Genomic DNA, 20754 nt, shown 5'->3' with positions numbered 1-20754 from the left:
TCAATTTTGAACTTATTTTCTCTATCTATCCCTGCTGACCCTCAGAAAAAAAAAAAGAAAAAAAGAAAAGAAAAGCCCCAACACTTGGTTTTTGTGCATAATTAAATAAATTTCCTTTTTTCCTATTTTCTTGGTTAATTAATAACTCACGTGTCATCACATGAGTTGCTCTTACTGTTTAAGGTTATCCATTGATTTGCTTGTTTCTTACAAAATTAATTTAATGTACACATGACTGAACATTATTAGGTTCCATTAGTAATTAAAAAACGTTAGTCAATTGTCGCAATTTTGCTTAAATTCAGAAACTATTTGGAACCAAAATTATTTTTGATCAAAATTTTTGCCAAATATTGAGGATCATTTTTTTTTTTTTTTTTGCTAAAACTTTAGAACTAAAACCGTACAAGTGCAAAACACTAAGGACAAAAACTACATTTTTTCAAAAAATTAAAAGAAATTTCAGAAAACTGGGAAATGAATATCAGTAGTAGGAAGAGGTGAGATTTAAGTAACTAAAGTTTTGAACCTAAAACATCTAACTCCTATCATCTCAACCTTAACTAATTGTCCAAGGCCTATTCTGCGCATAAGGGCTCATCTCATGAAGAAAAAGCCAAATTATTAAATGCCAATACAAATTTACGAAAGAAATTGGAGCCGTGCAAGACTGGTGTAGTTGTTTATTTTTGGCCACTTTCGAGGTTTTTTGCCATGCAAATAATTTCCCAAGTCCCCTATTAATTTTGTATTTTCGTTTCAATCATGTGCACCGAGTGTGCCAATAGCCACCCCAAATTCCTGCCTAAAGGTAACTGCCACCCACATAGCTATCATTTCAGGGCATTAATGTGATTTCTTTCAGTTTTTGGACCTAATCTTTGTGCTAAACATTTTATACAGTCATCCTTGGGGAGCTTATCTTAAGTTCAAAAGCATAAAGTGTTGCATCTCAATCCCAAGTTCAAGAGTGTAAAATGTAGTTAGCCCTTAAATTCAGTCATAGTTCTCTTAGAATCTTCTTGGTCAGCTTCTCAAAGCATAAAGAAGCAGGGCCAAGAATCAGAACAAAGAACACACGAGATTTTTCTTTGCTAAAATATTTTGAGAAGGTTGGGCAGGTTGGGCCGTAGCTTATAAATCCTCAACCATATATACTACAACAGCTTTCAATTGAAGATCAGAGAAGAAGTTGAATAGTCAAATCTGATAAAAACTACTTCAAGTCTAAAGAAAAATTTAGATCTGACTTGTAGATTTAATTGGAGGAGTTTTGGAGGGAAGGAAGAGAAAAATGAGTTCTAGAGCGAAAAGGAAGACAGCTTTTGTAATATCCACATGATTTACTTATATATTAAGGTAGAAAATCTTATTACAGTCTAAACTAAATATTTGACAAGTATAGTAATTAGTTTTTGAATGATTTGATAGTATACCAATTAGAGAAATAAGGGCTACACGATTTTATTTGATAGTGATGCGAAATTAATGAGGTCCACGATTTTATTTAGAATATTTTCATTAGTTAAAAACTAACTGTTAACGTGTCAAGTAGTTGATCGAAACCAAGATAAAATTTCTCATATTATACCTCTAATGCCCAACAAATAACTTTTCTTTTTTTCTTTTGCATTTCAAAAACCATTAAGGAAGCTACATGGAAAGAAGTAGAGGGTAATTTTGAAAAGTAAACTGTATAGCAATAGCATGCTAATGGTGGTGGGAAGCAAATCAAGATCTTTAAATTGACCATTTTGACATGAGTAGTTAAGAATTGCAAGAACAATAATACAATCAATGGGAAGGGCCATAAACTTCAGCATATTCTCACATCACGTTAAAATTAAGAAACAAGATGCAGAGTTGGGTGTGCAAAGTAAATTTGGAGAACACATTGAAGATTCCTCTGTTTATGCTGCCTGACTTAAAGCCCCAATTTGTAACGTAGAGAGAATCACTCGGAAGAAGATCAGCTTCTCAATGTAGTTAAAACACCGTGGTAGATGGAAGCTGGCACTTGGAGTTTGATTAGTATCAAAAGCATATTCAATGGCCTAATTTGCATCTAGATACATGCAGGTACCAATAGATTTCGGTTAGATAGTCATTAACTTGACATCTTTTCACACTGTTAATGGACATTCTGATTGTTATCTGTATCCATGCAAGCCATCTTGACATTTAAGAGGTACAAACATTTTCAACATTTGCAGCTAGTTTGGGAGTTTTAGACAGAAAAGAAAAGAATAGAAAGCTCAAGTCATGAAAGAAAAGAAAAAAAGAGATTTAGTTTTGATATTGTTTGGGAGTTTAGTAAAGAAATAAAATGATATTGGATACATATGCCAATAAAAATTTGTTTAATAGACATTTAAGGATAAATTTGGTATTTTAAACAATTTTAGAAAGCTTGCTTCAACTCTGTTTTGTTGGAAAAGTATTATTAACTGTAAATGCTAGAATGATCCATCCAAAATCTTCCCATTTTTTTTTTTCAATCGCTCCACAACTCCCAAACATCATAAAAGAGCTATATTCTCTCACTTTCTTCTCATTTCCTGTCAAATCTAAGCTCCCAAACAAAGCATTGGTCTCCACATGATTTACAATTACCTAACATAAGCTCCAGTGTGCAAAATCTAAAATCAAAGGATGAATTAGGTAAATGTAACTTCAACGTATACCAATCTTTTATTTCCTTTCTTTCATTACTACCTCCATTTGCAGCACCCTTCATATTTGAACTTTTGCAATTTTTGATAGCTATGGTGAAAAAAAATAATAATGGCTCTAAACGAAGGTTGCTGTTAATGCCACAACATAAATTTTATTTCCACAATAATTTTTTGCATAAAATACTAAATTTGCCCTTCTCAAGTCCAATTGTAGTTTGGACGTAATGCGTCATTTTAACAAAATGTGCTCGGAAAATAAATTTTGAGCTATGGCAAACAATGACTGCAAATCATTAGCTTGTCCTCCCTCATCTGTTGATACATCTGTCAAATATCTTTATCATTCCATTATCCAAGAATTAGAGTAAAATATATGCTCTAGTTTGGTATGAGGGACTCAATCTGTGCAAACACAAACATTAGAGTAAAATATATGCTATAGAATAGTAATTTTTTTGGATTTTTTTTTTGTAGGAAAATAGACTGTAGCACTTGTTTTAATATGATGCGTATGAGCTAAAAATATAATTAGAAAATAGGGATAATTGCAGAAACCTCCCCTGAGATTTCTGACATTTGCACTGACCTCTCCTGTAGGTTTAGAAATTGCATTCACCTCCCCTGAACAGTAACAATTTGTTGCAGAAACCTCCCTGACAGCTTTTGTAGATGTGAGATAAGAAATTTCTTCCAATTTTGCCCTCTTCTTGCTTGACAATTATTATTTGCTTGACAATTGCTTAACTAATTATCTAATTAGTTAATAGTTAAACTAATTAACTATTAACTAATTATCTGATTAATTATTAACTAATTAACTAATTATCTAATTAATTAATTAACTAATTTCTATTTTTCTAATTAGCTGTTTAACTAATTAACTAAAGCTATTGTCTGTCCGAAACTAACAAACTATTTGCATGTTAAACTAATTAACTAATTAACTGCTTAACTAATCAACTAATTAACTAACTAACAAATTAACAGACTATTTGCATGTTAAACTATATGTAGTACGCATTACCTATTTACAGTATCGGCTCTTTATGGGTATTTTACTTTCAAACATTTAATTTATGATAAAAACATCAATGTTTGTAAGTAAAATTCAAAAAGTGTTACAGTAATATTCTTACAAAAAGGGAGGAGCATATGGCCATAAATTAAATGTTTGAAAGTAAGAATATTGATATCTTTTGTAACACTTTTTGAATTTTACTTACAAACATTGATATTTTCATCATAAATTAAATGTTTGAAAGTAAAATACCTATAAAGAGCCGATACTTTAAATAGGTAATGCGCACTGCATATAGTTTAACATGCAAATAGTTTGTTAATTAGTTAGTTAATTAATTAGTTAATTAGTTAAGTAGTTAATTAGTTAATTAGTTTAACATGCAAATAGTTTGTTAGTTTCGGACAGACAATAGCTTTAGTTAATTAGTTAATTAGATAAATAGAAATTAGTTAATTAGTTAATTAATTAATTAGATAATTAGTTAGTTAATTAGTTTAACATGCAAATAGTTTGTTAGTTTCGGATAGACAATAGCTTTAGTTAATTAGTTAATTAGATAAACAGAAATTAGTTAATTAGTTAATTAATTAATTAGCTAATTAGTTAGTTAATTAGTTAAGTAGTTAATTAGTTAATTAGTTTAACATGCAAAAAGTTCGTTAGTTTCGGACAGACAACAGCTTTAGTTAATTAGTTACACATGCAAATAGTTTGTTAGTTTCGGATAGACAACAACTTTAGTTAATTAGTTAATTAGATAATTAGATAATTAGTTAATTAGATAAACAAAAATTAGTTAATTAATTAATTGGATAATTAGTTAGTTAATTAGTTAATTAGTTTAACATGCAAATAGTTTGTTAGTTTAGGATAGACAACAACTTTAGTTAATTAGTTAATTAGATAAACAAAAATTAGTTAATTAATTAATTAGATAATTAGGTAGTTAATTAGTTAAGCAGCTAATTAGTTAATTAGTTTAACATGCAAATAGTTTATTAGCTTCGGACAGACAACAACTTTAGTTAATTAGTTAATTAGTTAATTAGATAAATAGAGATTAGTTAATTAGATAAACAGAAATTAGTTAATTAATTAATTAATTAATTAGATAATTAGTTAATTAGTTAATAGTTAATTAGATAATTAGTTAATAGTTAATTAGTTTAATTATGCAGAAATAGTTTGATTAGTTAATAACTATTAACAATTAGATAATTAGTTAATTAGTTAATAGTTAATTAGATAATTAGTTATTAATTAATTAGATTATTAGTTAATTAGTTAAACTATGCAGAAATAGTTAACTTAGTGTAATTTTTATTAACAAATGTTTTGTTGGGTTTGATGAAAGTACTCATCACATTCATTTGGTAAAATTAAATCATGTCAGGGATACTTTAGTAAATTGATCCACTTTTGCATATTAAATTGCCTCCAACTTTTGATAGGGGAGGTCAGTGCTATTTCAATATTGATAGGGGAGGTCAATGCTATTATTATAAAAGTCAGGGGAGGTTTCTGCAATTATCCCTAGAAAATATGTCAAGATATATTCTTGGAAAAATCTGAAAAATTTTTCTACAAAAGAATACAATCCAAACAAGGCCTATTGATGCCTAACTGACAAGTAAGCTTTTTTTTTTTTTTTTTTTTTCAAAAACGATAGGTGTTGTATTGATAAAATCAGAACTTTACACTTGTAAAGCAGCGGTTCCGAGAGGCTATACAAAGGTGTTAAACACCTTGAGGATTGTTTCATTCCTCTTCACCACAAAGACTTACTGCATAAGTACTAATAGATTTACTTATATTGTCATTTGCTATATCTAAACAAAATGAGCATTTTTTAAACAAACAACTTAAATTGTTGATGTCATCCATCAGAATTGCCAGCCTAATGTCTTTGGTTTTTCTGGACATCAACGATGATAGAAGCTGCTCTTGATCAAAGCTACTCTTACTGTCTCAGCTAAATCCACTATTGGTATGCTTGTGCCTCTATTCCTCATGGCCAAACTGTCTTAACTAACTGACAAGCTAATTTGGCACCAAAACCCAATGTGGATTTAATCTGGCCCCATGAACTGGTAGCCTTTTTTTATTTGACTTGTCCAAGAAAAGATTTGAATGTTCAGCCCAAAAATGGTGGCGGATCCTTGAGCATCCGGAAGAAGAAGAAGAAGACTTATTCCACGGTTGAAAGTTTAAACGTGAAACAAAACCAGAAAAAGCAACAGAGCACACGGTGCCATTTCAGGGACTAGAAATGATAGTAGTTCGCCGCAAGCAGAATCCATGCTATCACAGAGAAGGCCAGTTTTTTGTCTGGCTACTGCAAGTACTGAGTCGTGTTTACAATTACAGTAGTTTGGTTCCAGCTGCAAAGCAAGTAAGTACAACTCATAAACTTGAAAATAATGATAGGCAATTTGTAGCACATGCAAAACATTTCACATTGAGGAACAGCAGAGCAGTATGCGAGAGATGACAAATTGAGTTCTAAAACATGTAAATCAGCACCTCATTATCATGACTACAAATCGCTGAATCATTTGGACAGTTTAAAATCGCCATACCCCTAATGAAAATCTCTAACTTTGGCCATCTGAGGCACATAGCAGAAGAGAATGCCATCCGAGATGTTACTATCCAACTGAAGCAAGATCTTTTTCAGCAAGGAATCATAGGACTTTCAAAATGTAAAGATAGTAAGTAAGAGCCATCGATGCAGTTCCCTGTTGAGCTTTGTGATATTAAAGACATAAGTAACAGCCATCAATGAGGTTCCCTGTTAAGCTTTGTGCCTAAAATCACTGCAAAGTACAAAAACTCAAACTCAAGATGGCGTTCAAAATAGAATAAAGCTAATGGAAATTTTCAGATAATTGCAGGTTTTCTGTCATTGTAACTAAAGCCCCAAAACAAGAAGCAGCCAACAGTCAAAAAAGCAGAGAGAGCTTTAGAGACTTTATCAAGGTGGATTCATTAAAAACATGAAGTCGCAACAAGCAGACTTAAATAGCTTAAGTAGGTTTGTACAACTTCATTTCTTGAACAGTACATCATCCTTGGCTACCTCAAAAATATCTCTGTGGAGACAAGATTTTTTTTGTTTTATACATAATAAATTGGACATTAAAGTGGTTAAAAGGCAAAATTGAGTAATGAACGAAGAGAAGCATATCTAAAATTACCAGAATTTTTGAATCAAAAGTTAAAAGTGATGACCAACATGTCTACAAATTGCTGAATCGGTTGGAAAGTTTAAAATCACCACGCTGACAAGGAAGATCTCAGGCTTTGGCCATCCGAGGCAGAGAGCAAAAGGGAATCTGATCTAACTGAAACAGGATCTGGTTCAGCAAGGGATCGTATACCAAGGATAGTAAGCAAGAGCTATCAAGTTTAATGTTGATCTTTGAGCGTAAACCTACTGCAAAACATAGAAAATCAAACTTAAGAAACTCGAGACAGCATATAGTCAAGAATAAAGCCAGCACATGGTTGCATGACATTTTTTTGTATTTGAAACACTAAAATAAGAACTTACCATGAAGAGAGGAGCAACCCAACAAGTATAGAAGGCAGAATGAGCTTAATAGCCTTCATCACAGCTGATGAAATAATTGCAGCAAGTGGCAGCAGCCAACAAGTACGCTTGGCAGTCTCAAAACTTGCACTCTAACAATTCTGTGCAGATTCACTGCATGAATAGTACATCTTCCGTGGCTGCTCCCAAAAACATTTTCATTATGAGAATATTTCTCAAGTTTTGGTTGTAATATGTTCAGAATCAAAGTAGTTAAAAGTCAAATTTGAGTAGTAAAAGAAGAGTAGTATATCTGAACTTACCAGACACTACAACAAACACCAATTTGATGACCAACAGCTCTGAAAACTCCTGAAATCTTTCGTACTAGAAAATCATAACCAAGGAAAAGCGACACAGAAACCCATCATCTACGAGACTTATCGAACAAATCACTAATCAAATGGTTCAAGAAGCTTGATAAATGAGCCTTCAAGAGGCGATTAAACTTTGGAGCAACTATTTACTTTAGCAATCACGTCTTACATCCACAAAAGCAAATATATAAAATCAACAAAATTAAACTTCTAGTGCTTATTTCATATTGATGGGTAACTTGTAGGAAATGCAAAACAAAAATTAATTAATACCAGCTATAAAAATCTAATCTAAGTTCATCTAGGGGAGAGACCTCAAAAATCTGCTTGTTAAGTGCAGGAGAAAGGAGCTCAGTAGAGAATTGCGGGTTTAAAGTCTTATAGAAAAGGTTTGTAGAATTGCTGCTTGTGGTATCAAATCTAAAATGTCCAATGCATTTTCAACGTGTGAAACTTCAGAGAGATCAATCATTTCATCCTGGTGAAATCACAAGTTTAAAGAGAGTGCACCGATGTTAGCAATCACAGTAACTGATATGCATGATAAACAAAACTATGCAACTGAAAAACGTGATTCAGTTAACCCAAGAAAATCTCGGTCACTGAAAAAAATATGCAACTGAAGCTTTAAGTGTAGTACTGAAACATGGATGGTATTGAATTGGACCACCATTTGCCATGTTTGATCTTTGCAACAGCGAATGAGATGTGATACAACGGGAGAAATACCAATTTGACATTTTAAATTAACCAAAATGATTGTTTAGTTCCGTTAGTTTAGATTGGTATGGAACCATGCATGGTTTATTAGTCGTAAAGGTTATGAAATATTGCACTTATTCATGATAAAGAGTTACTTGGCAGACCTACTCTGTTGCTGCTCCAATTATCACTTGATATACTTCAAAGGAAAGAAAGGACTTTGAAAAGTAAAGGCGGTGATTAGGAGCCATCAGGGTTCCCTACAGAGCTATAAACCTACAGCCACTGCAAAACAGAAAACTCAGACTCAGGACTTTGCATTAGCAAATCATGAGGCAAACACGAAATTGCATGACATTTTTGTCTAGTCAATTATTCAGAAAGCTAAATCAATATTTGTTTTTTTTCTTCTTTTCTAACGTAAATCAGTAAGCAGATATCAAATCTTTCTGTTCAGTCCACAAGTACCAGAAGCATCACAAAAACTATATTAGCTTTTGTTCAAAACACTGAAAAAGAAAAGTTCTATAACAATAATGACTGGCACCCACAAGCAGGAGAGGCAGAGAGTCCCAGAATTGCCAAAAAAGCGAACTATTTGAGACTGCAAGATGCAACAAGTAGAGCTAATAACTCATATCATTGCATTTGAACTTAAACTTCAGAAGAGGATAGTCTACCAAGTCTCTGCTGCTTGAAAATGTCTTAAACATGACAATTTTTTTAAGGTTTTAGTTAATGCTTAAACTGCTTAAAACCCAATATTAAGTAGTGGAAGAAGATAGTTGGTATTATAAATTATCAGACCACCAATCCCACAACCAAGGGCAGTGAGAGTAATTCGATTGAACATTGGATTTAGGTCAAGAGATCATAGCTGAAGAAAGTAGAATCCCATCATTTAAGAGACATAATAAGAATACCAATAATCAGATAATTTGGAGCAAGATGATACATACATTTCCAAGAGATGGAAGTTCAGAACAAGCATTTCCTTCCCGGTAGAATCTCGAGTTTAAAGAGAATTAGCTCCTTTCAGCAATCATGTTTAACAAGCATGAGCAAAAGTAAACTGCTATTTTTTATTTAAAACAAAGAATTTTGTACCGTAGATGAAAATACAAAAGTTTTCAGCTTTGACATCATGTTTAACTGTCCACATCAAATAATCTCCTCTTGAACATCTGTATTCCATAATTGAATTTAATATATGGTTAGCGATATTGTTTTCTTCCCGGAACAACGCTTGTTGAGTTTTTTTGAATCAGGCTGAAAAGGCCAGGAAAAGTTCAACAAAGTAGACAACTGACCTTACTGTTACATTACTAGACAACATCTTGGAAGCAGACGTTCTAAACATTCAGATATTTTGCAACAAAATCATCTTATTGTACAATTTCTATCACCTGATATTGGATAGATTTAAAAGAATTTAGTAATGATTTCACTGGAGTATGTTGTCTTGCAGAAACAATAAACTAGAAATTGACTCCTAAAATCTTTGTCCATCATTGCCTATCTATAATTTTCTGTGTTCCATCAAACTTTGATTTAACAATCTATTTCATGAATGTAAATGCATTATCATTCCTTTCTAGCAAATTGATAACCAAATGAACTTTCAGAGTACTTAGTTGGATGAGGACCTTTTAGATTGAAAATCTCAGGAAGGCATGTTTGCCTGCATTACAATAAAGATAGAAGAGCAAATTCCATGTCATATTTGAGCTAGGAATCTTACAGAAAGGGTTTCTTTTTGTTACCTTTGTTCTAAAACTAATGAGCAGGAAATAAGACTTGATACCAAGTACATCTACTAATCCATTTAAAACAAATTCGCTAACCTTACAGTACTTCTTGAAAATTTGCAAGCTCCTCATTGTCAATCTGTTTCTCTAGTACAAGCTCTATCACCAACCAAACCCCCCATGATCATTAGCAGAAATTCATGGTAATGATGGCTCTTGATCTTGAAAGACATTACATAAGCTGGGGAAAGAAATTCTGGTGGGCAGTTTGCAGAGGCCAGCTGACAGAGATAGAGCATTTTATCAGGTTTTAGACACCAGGAAGAAAGAAAAGTGTGCCTGTAGTGTGCCATCCTAATCATTTCTATCCAATTGAAACAGGATTTGATTCAACAAAGTTTTCAAAAGTTACAAGCTGTGCAATTCAATCAATAAGTAAGTGCAATTGTAGATTCTAGTTCACATTTGACCCTGAGATCATTGCAGAACAGAAAACTCGAGTTGAGACAATATGTGAACAAGAAAGCTAATCAGCAAGTTCAGAAAATTCAACAATAATTTTGTTCTGTCATTCCTACAAAAGGCTAAAATATGTCTTGTTTGTATGAAAATAAATAGATAAGCAAGTACTAAGTCGTGTTTACAATTACAGTATTTTGGTTCCAACCACAAAGCAAGTAATTACAACTCATAAAAAGAAAATAATAATGGACAATTTGTAGTGCAGGCAAAGCATTTCACATTGAGGCATTGAGAAACAATAGAGCTGTGGGCCACTGAGGCACAATAGAGATCCACATTTAATTGCTACCAAAACACCAGTTAGTTCTAACTTCTAACTCTGAGCAGTATGCCAGAGATGACAAATTGAGTTCTAAAACATGTAAATCAGCACCTCATTATCATGACTACACATCACTGGATCGTTTGGACAGTTTTAAAGAACCATACCCCAGTGGATATCTTAGACTTTGGACATATGAGGCACAGAGAAAAAGAGAATGCCATCCAGTAAGGAATTGTAGGGCTTTGAAAGAGAAATCAATGAGGTTCCCTGTTAAGCTTTGTGCCTAAAATCACTGCAAAGTACAAAAACTCAAACTCAAGATGGCGTTCAAAATAGAATAAAGCTAATGGAAATTTTCAGATAATTGCAGGTTTTCTGTCATTGTAACTAAAGCCCCAAAACAAGAAGCAGCCAACAGTCAAAAAAGCAGAGAGAGCTTTAGAGACTTTATCAAGGTGGATTCATTAAAAACATGAAGTCGCAACAAGCAGACTTAAATAGCTTAAGTAGGTTTGTACAACTTCATTTCTTGAACAGTACATCATCCTTGGCTACCTCAAAAATATCTCTGTGGAGACAAGATTTTTTTTGTTTTATACATAATAAATTGGACATTAAAGTGGTTAAAAGGCAAAATTGAGTAATGAACGAAGAGAAGCATATCTAAAATTACCAGAATTTTTGAATCAAAAGTTAAAAGTGATGACCAACATGTCTACAAATTGCTGAATCGGTTGGAAAGTTTAAAATCACCACGCTGACAAGGAAGATCTCAGGCTTTGGCCATCCGAGGCAGAGAGCAAAAGGGAATCTGATCTAACTGAAACAGGATCTGGTTCAGCAAGGGATCGTATACCAAGGATAGTAAGCAAGAGCTATCAAGTTTAATGTTGATCTTTGAGCGTAAACCTACTGCAAAACATAGAAAATCAAACTTAAGAAACTCGAGACAGCATATAGTCAAGAATAAAGCCAGCACATGGTTGCATGACATTTTTTTGTATTTGAAACACTAAAATAAGAACTTACCATGAAGAGAGGAGCAACCCAACAAGTATAGAAGGCAGAATGAGCTTAATAGCCTTCATCACAGCTGATGAAATAATTGCAGCAAGTGGCAGCAGCCAACAAGTACGCTTGGCAGTCTCAAAACTTGCACTCTAACAATTCTGTGCAGATTCACTGCATGAATAGTACATCTTCCGTGGCTGCTCCCAAAAACATTTTCATTATGAGAATATTTCTCAAGTTTTGGTTGTAATATGTTCAGAATCAAAGTAGTTAAAAGTCAAATTTGAGTAGTAAAAGAAGAGTAGTATATCTGAACTTACCAGACACTACAACAAACACCAATTTGATGACCAACAGCTCTGAAAACTCCTGAAATCTTTCGTACTAGAAAATCATAACCAAGGAAAAGCGACACAGAAACCCATCATCTACGAGACTTATCGAACAAATCACTAATCAAATGGTTCAAGAAGCTTGATAAATGAGCCTTCAAGAGGCGATTAAACTTTGGAGCAACTATTTACTTTAGCAATCACGTCTTACATCCACAAAAGCAAATATATAAAATCAACAAAATTAAACTTCTAGTGCTTATTTCATATTGATGGGTAACTTGTAGGAAATGCAAAACAAAAATTAATTAATACCAGCTATAAAAATCTAATCTAAGTTCATCTAGGGGAGAGACCTCAAAAATCTGCTTGTTAAGTGCAGGAGAAAGGAGCTCAGTAGAGAATTGCGGGTTTAAAGTCTTATAGAAAAGGTTTGTAGAATTGCTGCTTGTGGTATCAAATCTAAAATGTCCAATGCATTTTCAACGTGTGAAACTTCAGAGAGATCAATCATTTCATCCTGGTGAAATCACAAGTTTAAAGAGAGTGCACCGATGTTAGCAATCACAGTAACTGATATGCATGATAAACAAAACTATGCAACTGAAAAACGTGATTCAGTTAACCCAAGAAAATCTCGGTCACTGAAAAAAATATGCAACTGAAGCTTTAAGTGTAGTACTGAAACATGGATGGTATTGAATTGGACCACCATTTGCCATGTTTGATCTTTGCAACAGCGAATGAGATGTGATACAACGGGAGAAATACCAATTTGACATTTTAAATTAACCAAAATGATTGTTTAGTTCCGTTAGTTTAGATTGGTATGGAACCATGCATGGTTTATTAGTCGTAAAGGTTATGAAATATTGCACTTATTCATGATAAAGAGTTACTTGGCAGACCTACTCTGTTGCTGCTCCAATTATCACTTGATATACTTCAAAGGAAAGAAAGGACTTTGAAAAGTAAAGGCGGTGATTAGGAGCCATCAGGGTTCCCTACAGAGCTATAAACCTACAGCCACTGCAAAACAGAAAACTCAGACTCAGGACTTTGCATTAGCAAATCATGAGGCAAACACGAAATTGCATGACATTTTTGTCTAGTCAATTATTCAGAAAGCTAAATCAATATTTGTTTTTTTTCTTCTTTTCTAACGTAAATCAGTAAGCAGATATCAAATCTTTCTGTTCAGTCCACAAGTACCAGAAGCATCACAAAAACTATATTAGCTTTTGTTCAAAACACTGAAAAAGAAAAGTTCTATAACAATAATGACTGGCACCCACAAGCAGGAGAGGCAGAGAGTCCCAGAATTGCCAAAAAAGCGAACTATTTGAGACTGCAAGATGCAACAAGTAGAGCTAATAACTCATATCATTGCATTTGAACTTAAACTTCAGAAGAGGATAGTCTACCAAGTCTCTGCTGCTTGAAAATGTCTTAAACATGACAATTTTTTTAAGGTTTTAGTTAATGCTTAAACTGCTTAAAACCCAATATTAAGTAGTGGAAGAAGATAGTTGGTATTATAAATTATCAGACCACCAATCCCACAACCAAGGGCAGTGAGAGTAATTCGATTGAACATTGGATTTAGGTCAAGAGATCATAGCTGAAGAAAGTAGAATCCCATCATTTAAGAGACATAATAAGAATACCAATAATCAGATAATTTGGAGCAAGATGATACATACATTTCCAAGAGATGGAAGTTCAGAACAAGCATTTCCTTCCCGGTAGAATCTCGAGTTTAAAGAGAATTAGCTCCTTTCAGCAATCATGTTTAACAAGCATGAGCAAAAGTAAACTGCTATTTTTTATTTAAAACAAAGAATTTTGTACCGTAGATGAAAATACAAAAGTTTTCAGCTTTGACATCATGTTTAACTGTCCACATCAAATAATCTCCTCTTGAACATCTGTATTCCATAATTGAATTTAATATATGGTTAGCGATATTGTTTTCTTCCCGGAACAACGCTTGTTGAGTTTTTTTGAATCAGGCTGAAAAGGCCAGGAAAAGTTCAACAAAGTAGACAACTGACCTTACTGTTACATTACTAGACAACATCTTGGAAGCAGACGTTCTAAACATTCAGATATTTTGCAACAAAATCATCTTATTGTACAATTTCTATCACCTGATATTGGATAGATTTAAAAGAATTTAGTAATGATTTCACTGGAGTATGTTGTCTTGCAGAAACAATAAACTAGAAATTGACTCCTAAAATCTTTGTCCATCATTGCCTATCTATAATTTTCTGTGTTCCATCAAACTTTGATTTAACAATCTATTTCATGAATGTAAATGCATTATCATTCCTTTCTAGCAAATTGATAACCAAATGAACTTTCAGAGTACTTAGTTGGATGAGGACCTTTTAGATTGAAAATCTCAGGAAGGCATGTTTGCCTGCATTACAATAAAGATAGAAGAGCAAATTCCATGTCATATTTGAGCTAGGAATCTTACAGAAAGGGTTTCTTTTTGTTACCTTTGTTCTAAAACTAATGAGCAGGAAATAAGACTTGATACCAAGTACATCTACTAATCCATTTAAAACAAATTCGCTAACCTTACAGTACTTCTTGAAAATTTGCAAGCTCCTCATTGTCAATCTGTTTCTCTAGTACAAGCTCTATCACCAACCAAACCCCCCATGATCATTAGCAGAAATTCATGGTAATGATGGCTCTTGATCTTGAAAGACATTACATAAGCTGGGGAAAGAAATTCTGGTGGGCAGTTTGCAGAGGCCAGCTGACAGAGATAGAGCATTTTATCAGGTTTTAGACACCAGGAAGAAAGAAAAGTGTGCCTGTAGTGTGCCATCCTAATCATTTCTATCCAATTGAAACAGGATTTGATTCAACAAAGTTTTCAAAAGTTACAAGCTGTGCAATTCAATCAATAAGTAAGTGCAATTGTAGATTCTAGTTCACATTTGACCCTGAGATCATTGCAGAACAGAAAACTCGAGTTGAGACAATATGTGAACAAGAAAGCTAATCAGCAAGTTCAGAAAATTCAACAATAATTTTGTTCTGTCATTCCTACAAAAGGCTAAAATATGTCTTGTTTGTATGAAAATAAATAGATAAGCAAGTACTAAGTCGTGTTTACAATTACAGTATTTTGGTTCCAACCACAAAGCAAGTAATTACAACTCATAAAAAGAAAATAATAATGGACAATTTGTAGTGCAGGCAAAGCATTTCACATTGAGGCATTGAGAAACAATAGAGCTGTGGGCCACTGAGGCACAATAGAGATCCACATTTAATTGCTACCAAAACACCAGTTAGTTCTAACTTCTAACTCTGAGCAGTATGCCAGAGATGACAAATTGAGTTCTAAAACATGTAAATCAGCACCTCATTATCATGACTACACATCACTGGATCGTTTGGACAGTTTTAAAGAACCATACCCCAGTGGATATCTTAGACTTTGGACATATGAGGCACAGAGAAAAAGAGAATGCCATCCAGTAAGGAATTGTAGGGCTTTGAAAGAGAAATCAATGAGGTTCCCTGTTAAGCTTTGTGCCTAAAATCACTGCAAAGTACAAAAACTCAAACTCAAGATGGCGTTCAAAATAGAATAAAGCTAATGGAAATTTTTAGATAATTGCAGGTTTTCTGTCATTGTGACTAAAGCCCCAAAAGGAGAAACTTACCATAAAAAAAGAAGCAACCGACAATCATAAAAGCAGAGAGAGCTTAAAAGCCTCTATCATTAAGATCAGCAAGTCACAACAAGCAGACTTGAGTTGAATGTTGGAAGATACTCCACCAAGTTTTGTGCAACTTCATTGCCCAAACAGTGCACACCTTCCTTGGCTACCTCAAAAATATCTTCGTGACGACAAGATTTCTCTTATTTTATATGTAATATATTAGATATTAAAGTGGTTAAAAGTCAAAATTGAGCAGCGAAAGAAGAGAAGCATATCTAAAATTACCCAAATTTTTGAACCAAAACATGAAAGTGATAACCAACAGCTGCGAAAACTCCTCAATTGACCATTGTCTTCATGGATAAAAAGCCAAAATCAAGGAAAAGTGAGCCAGAAAACCATCATATATGACTCCGATGGAGCAATTACTACTCAAATAGTTCAGATAAGTATGCAAGTTCATTATCAAGAGACGAGGTAAAAGTTCAGTCCCCTTAGAATCACAATTTTAAACAGAGTGAGATGACTTTAGCAATAATAACTTAAAATCCACAGAAGCAGAGCATGCAAAATAAACAAAAATAAACTGCTAGTTGTTCTAAACGTTGATAGGCTATTTGTAGGAAATGCAGGCCAAAAGTTATTGAGTTCTAGCCATATAGACGGTGCTGAAGAAGCTTCAAAATTCTAACCTCTGTTCGTGAAGCTATTCTTCTATCAATCCTACAAAAACAAAGCATAGAACAGAATATGAACAGAGATACAGTAAAACATCAAAGCACGAAACAGAACAGGTGCTTGGGGTCATTCTAATTGATACAGTAAAACATCAAAGCACCAATATTTTGGACCTAATAAGAAATGCTAATGCCGCAGCTTTGAAAGATAATAAATAGGACGATAAAAAGGGAGAAGAGAAAATTGTGAAAATAACCACGGAGACTTTTTTAGGCTTTCTCACGAGAAGGTTAATCAGAGGGGGAGGTGAAGAGAATGGGAGATTGATTGTAAAGCAAATTAAGAAAGAGGTTATTGAAAGCAGTCTTACATGATTGAATTTGATCCAAAGATGAAAGTTGGTTATTAATCAACTTATGCGTAGGTCTTGAATGTGAGAAACTTTGGACCACTGGGAGTCGGGGCCGCTGCTCTCAGGAGTGCATCTTTCTTTTAACAGAGGAGAACCATAAACCTCCAGACGTTTTAGTTTGGTGAGACTTCTCATGGCATCCTCAGAGGGTAGATGTCCAAGCTCTTTGAAAAACCATAAGTGCACGTCTTCAAGAGCCGCAAAGTTTCCGAACCAATCTGGCAGAGCTTTTATACCTCCAAAGACAACTAGCGTTAGTGACGTGAGAGTGGTCAAGTATTGGATCTGAGGTGGCAGGGACTCCATGTGTGGCAACCCAAATAATTCTAATTCACGGAGTGCGGATGACGAAGAGAAGGAGGAGGAGGATATCAATCCAGACCAATCAAACTCATTGTAAATTGAAGAATTTTCATGATCATCACCATCATCTGAGAAGGGACCAATTACAAGCTTCCTTAAGCTGGTTAGGAAACCAAATCCTTTGGGCGTCGTACTTGTTTTCAGTTTGGGACACTTCCATAATCCCAGCTCCAAGAGAGAAGGCATTTGTTGCAAATCAAGCGGGAAGGAGAAAAGATTGTAGCAATAAGTCACCCGAAGCTTCTGGAGAGAGGCACACGAGTGTAGCATGTCACCGGGCAGATTCGTCAACCCACCGCAATTTGTAATCACTAGCTCTTTAAGAGACCTAAAGTTTTGCAGGGGAAGGAGTTCTCTGCATCTGTTGCAGCAATTAAATGTCAAACTCGCTAACTTGGGGAGTGTTGTTGCTGTTGGCAAATCCACTAACCATCGAGGAAATTGATCACCCATAAAATTCTCAATTACCAACTCCTCCAAATTTGGGTGGGGTCGAAGGCAGTCCAACACTTTTTCGTCGTTGTAGTTATGGCCTTCTCGATGCCAAGGCCGGGCCCACTTAAGTCGCAAACTAAATAGATTAGCCTTTTCAGATAGTTTTGCTTCTTCAGCTCCTTTTCTATCCTTTACTAGATGAAGATTGTGTATCTCCAAATTGCCTTTGAGGTTCTTCAAGCTTCCAAGCTCTCCAATTCGTCGACCCTTCTCTCGACCCACTTTAAAGAATGCTAGCGTCTGAAGGCAAGTCAGTCGTCCCATCTCTAACGGCATTTGAAATTCTTCATTATAGGTGTAATAGTGGAGATGTCTCAAGCTAATCAAATCGCGCGTCCCCTTTGGCAGAACCTTAAGAGCCAAGCTGTTTAGCCTCAGTGTCTGCAAATTATAAAGTTTGCAAACAGATTCTGGCAAAGTTTCACTTCTAGAACCCTCAAAGTTAATGTGCCTCAAGTGTATCAGTTTGCCAATTGAGATTGGCAGATTCTGATGTTTTGCACCTGACAAATTCAAAACGTGCAAATTCTTCAACTTCATTAGCATATCATCAGATAAGCTACCCTGACTCAGAAACAATGTATGAAGCAAATTTGATCGACTCTCAAAAAGATTTATTGTGTCTTCTCCAAATGAGTCTATTACAAGACAACGAACCTGATTACTATTGTCTCCTGAACCAGTCTCCGAATTAATGAATTTAGTAGACTTTGACATTATTGATTTTGAGACTTCGTGCACCATATCATGCATTTTATAATACCTTTCCCCATGTCTTCTTATTTCTTCCAGCAAAGAACTCTGCAATAAAATTTCCAAGTAATATTCTCCAATTTCCTCCATTGTTTTGTTTACCATCGTTCTGTTCTTGAGATCTACTTGAAGGAAGCCTTCTGCCATCCAAAGTTCGATCAGCATATCCCCTTCCATCTCAGCATCATTGGGAAAAATAGAACAATATGCAAAACATTTCTTGATGGCTGGTGATGGTAGATTATCAAAACTCAACTGAAGTATTTGCATCACACGATCTCCATCTCCACTCAAACTCAAAAGCCTATTCTCCAAAATTGATCGCCACTCCTCTTTTCTATTTAAACGTAACAGACCTCCGATCACGCTTGCAGCCAATGGTAGACCATCACATCTTTTGATTACTCTCTCTTTAATTGCTTTTAGTACATCCGGTTCTTCTTGCCCTCCAACTGCCTTTTCTTTTAGGATAGACCAACAATGATCATCAGGTAGCCTTCCTAAGGCATAGGGTTCATTTTCCATCATCAAAGCTCCAGACACACTATGTGCCACTAGACCCAAACGAGTAGTGACAAGACACCAGGTTCCATTGGTTGGATTGAGCCCCTTCAAGGTGGTGAAAAAGTCATCCCACAATGCCTGATCATCATCCCACACGTCGTCAAGGACCAGGAAATATCTTTCTCCCCCCAAGTGATTCCGAATTTTTCCAACAATGACATTCCTATCTTTCACTTCAACCTTTTCTTCTGTCACTTGCAATAAAATGAGTTTGAAAAGCTCCACTATTGGGACTTTTTTCGATACACAAACCCAAATCTTTTTGTTAAAGTGCCCGTCAATTTGCTGATTGTTGTATATCGATTTAGCCAAAGTTGTTTTGCCTAGACCTCCCATACCAATTATGGGAAGAACAGAAACAACCTTCTTAGACGGGCTCAACAATATCTTCACTATGTTTGATTCATCATCGGCTCTTCCAATTATTGGAACAAGAACAGAGTCGGTCTGCCGATTTCTTGCGTCTCCAACAGCAGCAGGGAGGGCAGCTGTCATCCCTAACCTACTGACCAGTCCCAATCCGTTGGCTTGTTGATTGATGTCGTTCAGCTTAAGTTTGATGTCCCTGACCTTAGAAGCCATTCTCCAACGAAAAGCAAGATTAATGTTAGAGAAGGAGAAGAAGCAGCATACCTTTCGCTTGGGTCGGATTCGGGACTCCACCTGGTGATGAAGAGATTCATAGTGGAGCTCATCCAACACATTCTGAGCATCATAAGCCACCTCCTCGAGACACTTCAACCATCGTTGCACTCCTCTGCTTTGGTTTTGCTTTTCCTCAGCATCAGCCAGGACATCTTTGATAAAGCCAAGAGATCGAGTCATGCTGGCCACATCCTTCTTGAACCCAACTAGCAAACCAATCCTATCAGAGGCAAGAGACAGTGCCCTTTCCAAGGTGACCTGAATTGTGGCACCGATAACAGGGTCGGCCATTTTTGCTGCCTTGGATTCAGTGTTGAGAACAAGATGGTTTTTTTTTTTTTTTTTTTTTTTAATGGAAGGTTTTTTGCAGCAAGGAACTGGTAATCTTATCTAGGCTAGTATAATTGGTTATGATTATGAAGAAAGGAGCATTAATAATTATTGCGCGTAGACGTGGAGTTCTTCTCTGACAAATTTGTAAGCTTTTGCATTGGCATGTTTACGGAGTAACTTTCTCAATTATTGTATAGTTGTTGGGGCATCATGTTTTCTGATTAAATGCTGGGGCCATTGTTTTTGTCCACGATCAAGTAAATAAAATGATCGGTGTGAAATCCTTAGTCTTCTACTCCTCTCTTTAAAATCTGATAGTCTTTATAAATTTAATCTTTTTTGTTATATTATTTCTTATTACTTTCTTTTTCTAGTTGATTTTGGATCTCTTTTTTTTTTTTTATTAGTTTTCTAACTTTTTTCTTTAGCTTTTGCTGACGCGTATATTGGTTTCTCCTCAAACTGGATGTCTCTCAATCTCTCTCGTGAGAATTCAACATACCTTGAGATGAATTTCGTTTTGGCCATTATCAAGTTTGCACTTAAAGAATTAAAGTTCATATGGGCCTAAGTCATACTAATTTCAAATCTTTGACATTTATTTATCGCAACCCTCAATTCTTCTTTCCTCTAG

General features: G+C 34.8%; 1 protein-coding gene across 7 annotated transcripts; it reads right to left on the bottom strand.

Annotated features, from left to right (window-relative positions):
* Positions 1-6127: 6127 nt before the first annotated feature.
* On the bottom strand, positions 6128-20336 carry LOC113699016 (putative disease resistance protein RGA3). Of its 7 annotated transcripts, none has more exons than XM_072056755.1 (15): positions 16926-20335; positions 15878-16600; positions 15629-15756; positions 14774-14958; positions 13094-13214; positions 12174-12237; positions 11872-12050; positions 11516-11754; positions 11007-11134; positions 10152-10336; positions 8472-8592; positions 7552-7615; positions 7250-7428; positions 6894-7132; positions 6128-6512 (listed from the first exon to the last, which is right to left on the bottom strand). In XM_072056755.1, exon 1 carries the CDS (start codon positions 20076-20078, stop codon positions 16965-16967), a length of 3114 nt encoding a protein of 1037 aa, XP_071912856.1. In that variant the 5' UTR covers positions 20079-20335; the 3' UTR covers positions 6128-6512; positions 6894-7132; positions 7250-7428; positions 7552-7615; positions 8472-8592; positions 10152-10336; positions 11007-11134; positions 11516-11754; positions 11872-12050; positions 12174-12237; positions 13094-13214; positions 14774-14958; positions 15629-15756; positions 15878-16600; positions 16926-16964. The 7 variants fall into 7 exon arrangements, with proteins under 7 accessions (XP_071912856.1, XP_071912858.1, XP_071912857.1 ...); XM_072056757.1 differs by having other exon boundaries at positions 6932-7132; XM_072056756.1 differs by having other exon boundaries at positions 8476-8592.
* Positions 20337-20754: the final 418 nt, after the last annotated feature.

The sequence above is a fragment of the Coffea arabica genome, chromosome 7c (genome assembly GCF_036785885.1).
Source record: "Coffea arabica cultivar ET-39 chromosome 7c, Coffea Arabica ET-39 HiFi, whole genome shotgun sequence".
NCBI classification, from domain to species: Eukaryota; Viridiplantae; Streptophyta; class Magnoliopsida; order Gentianales; family Rubiaceae; genus Coffea; species Coffea arabica.
Note: the sequence above shows the minus strand (reverse complement) of the source record. Positions and strands in the feature narration are given on the sequence as shown.

Coding starts and splice junctions, on each gene's coding strand:
- LOC113699016 (XM_072056758.1), bottom strand. CDS start 20,078: ATGGCCGACCCTGTTATCGGTGCCACAATTCAGGTCACCTTGGAAAGG.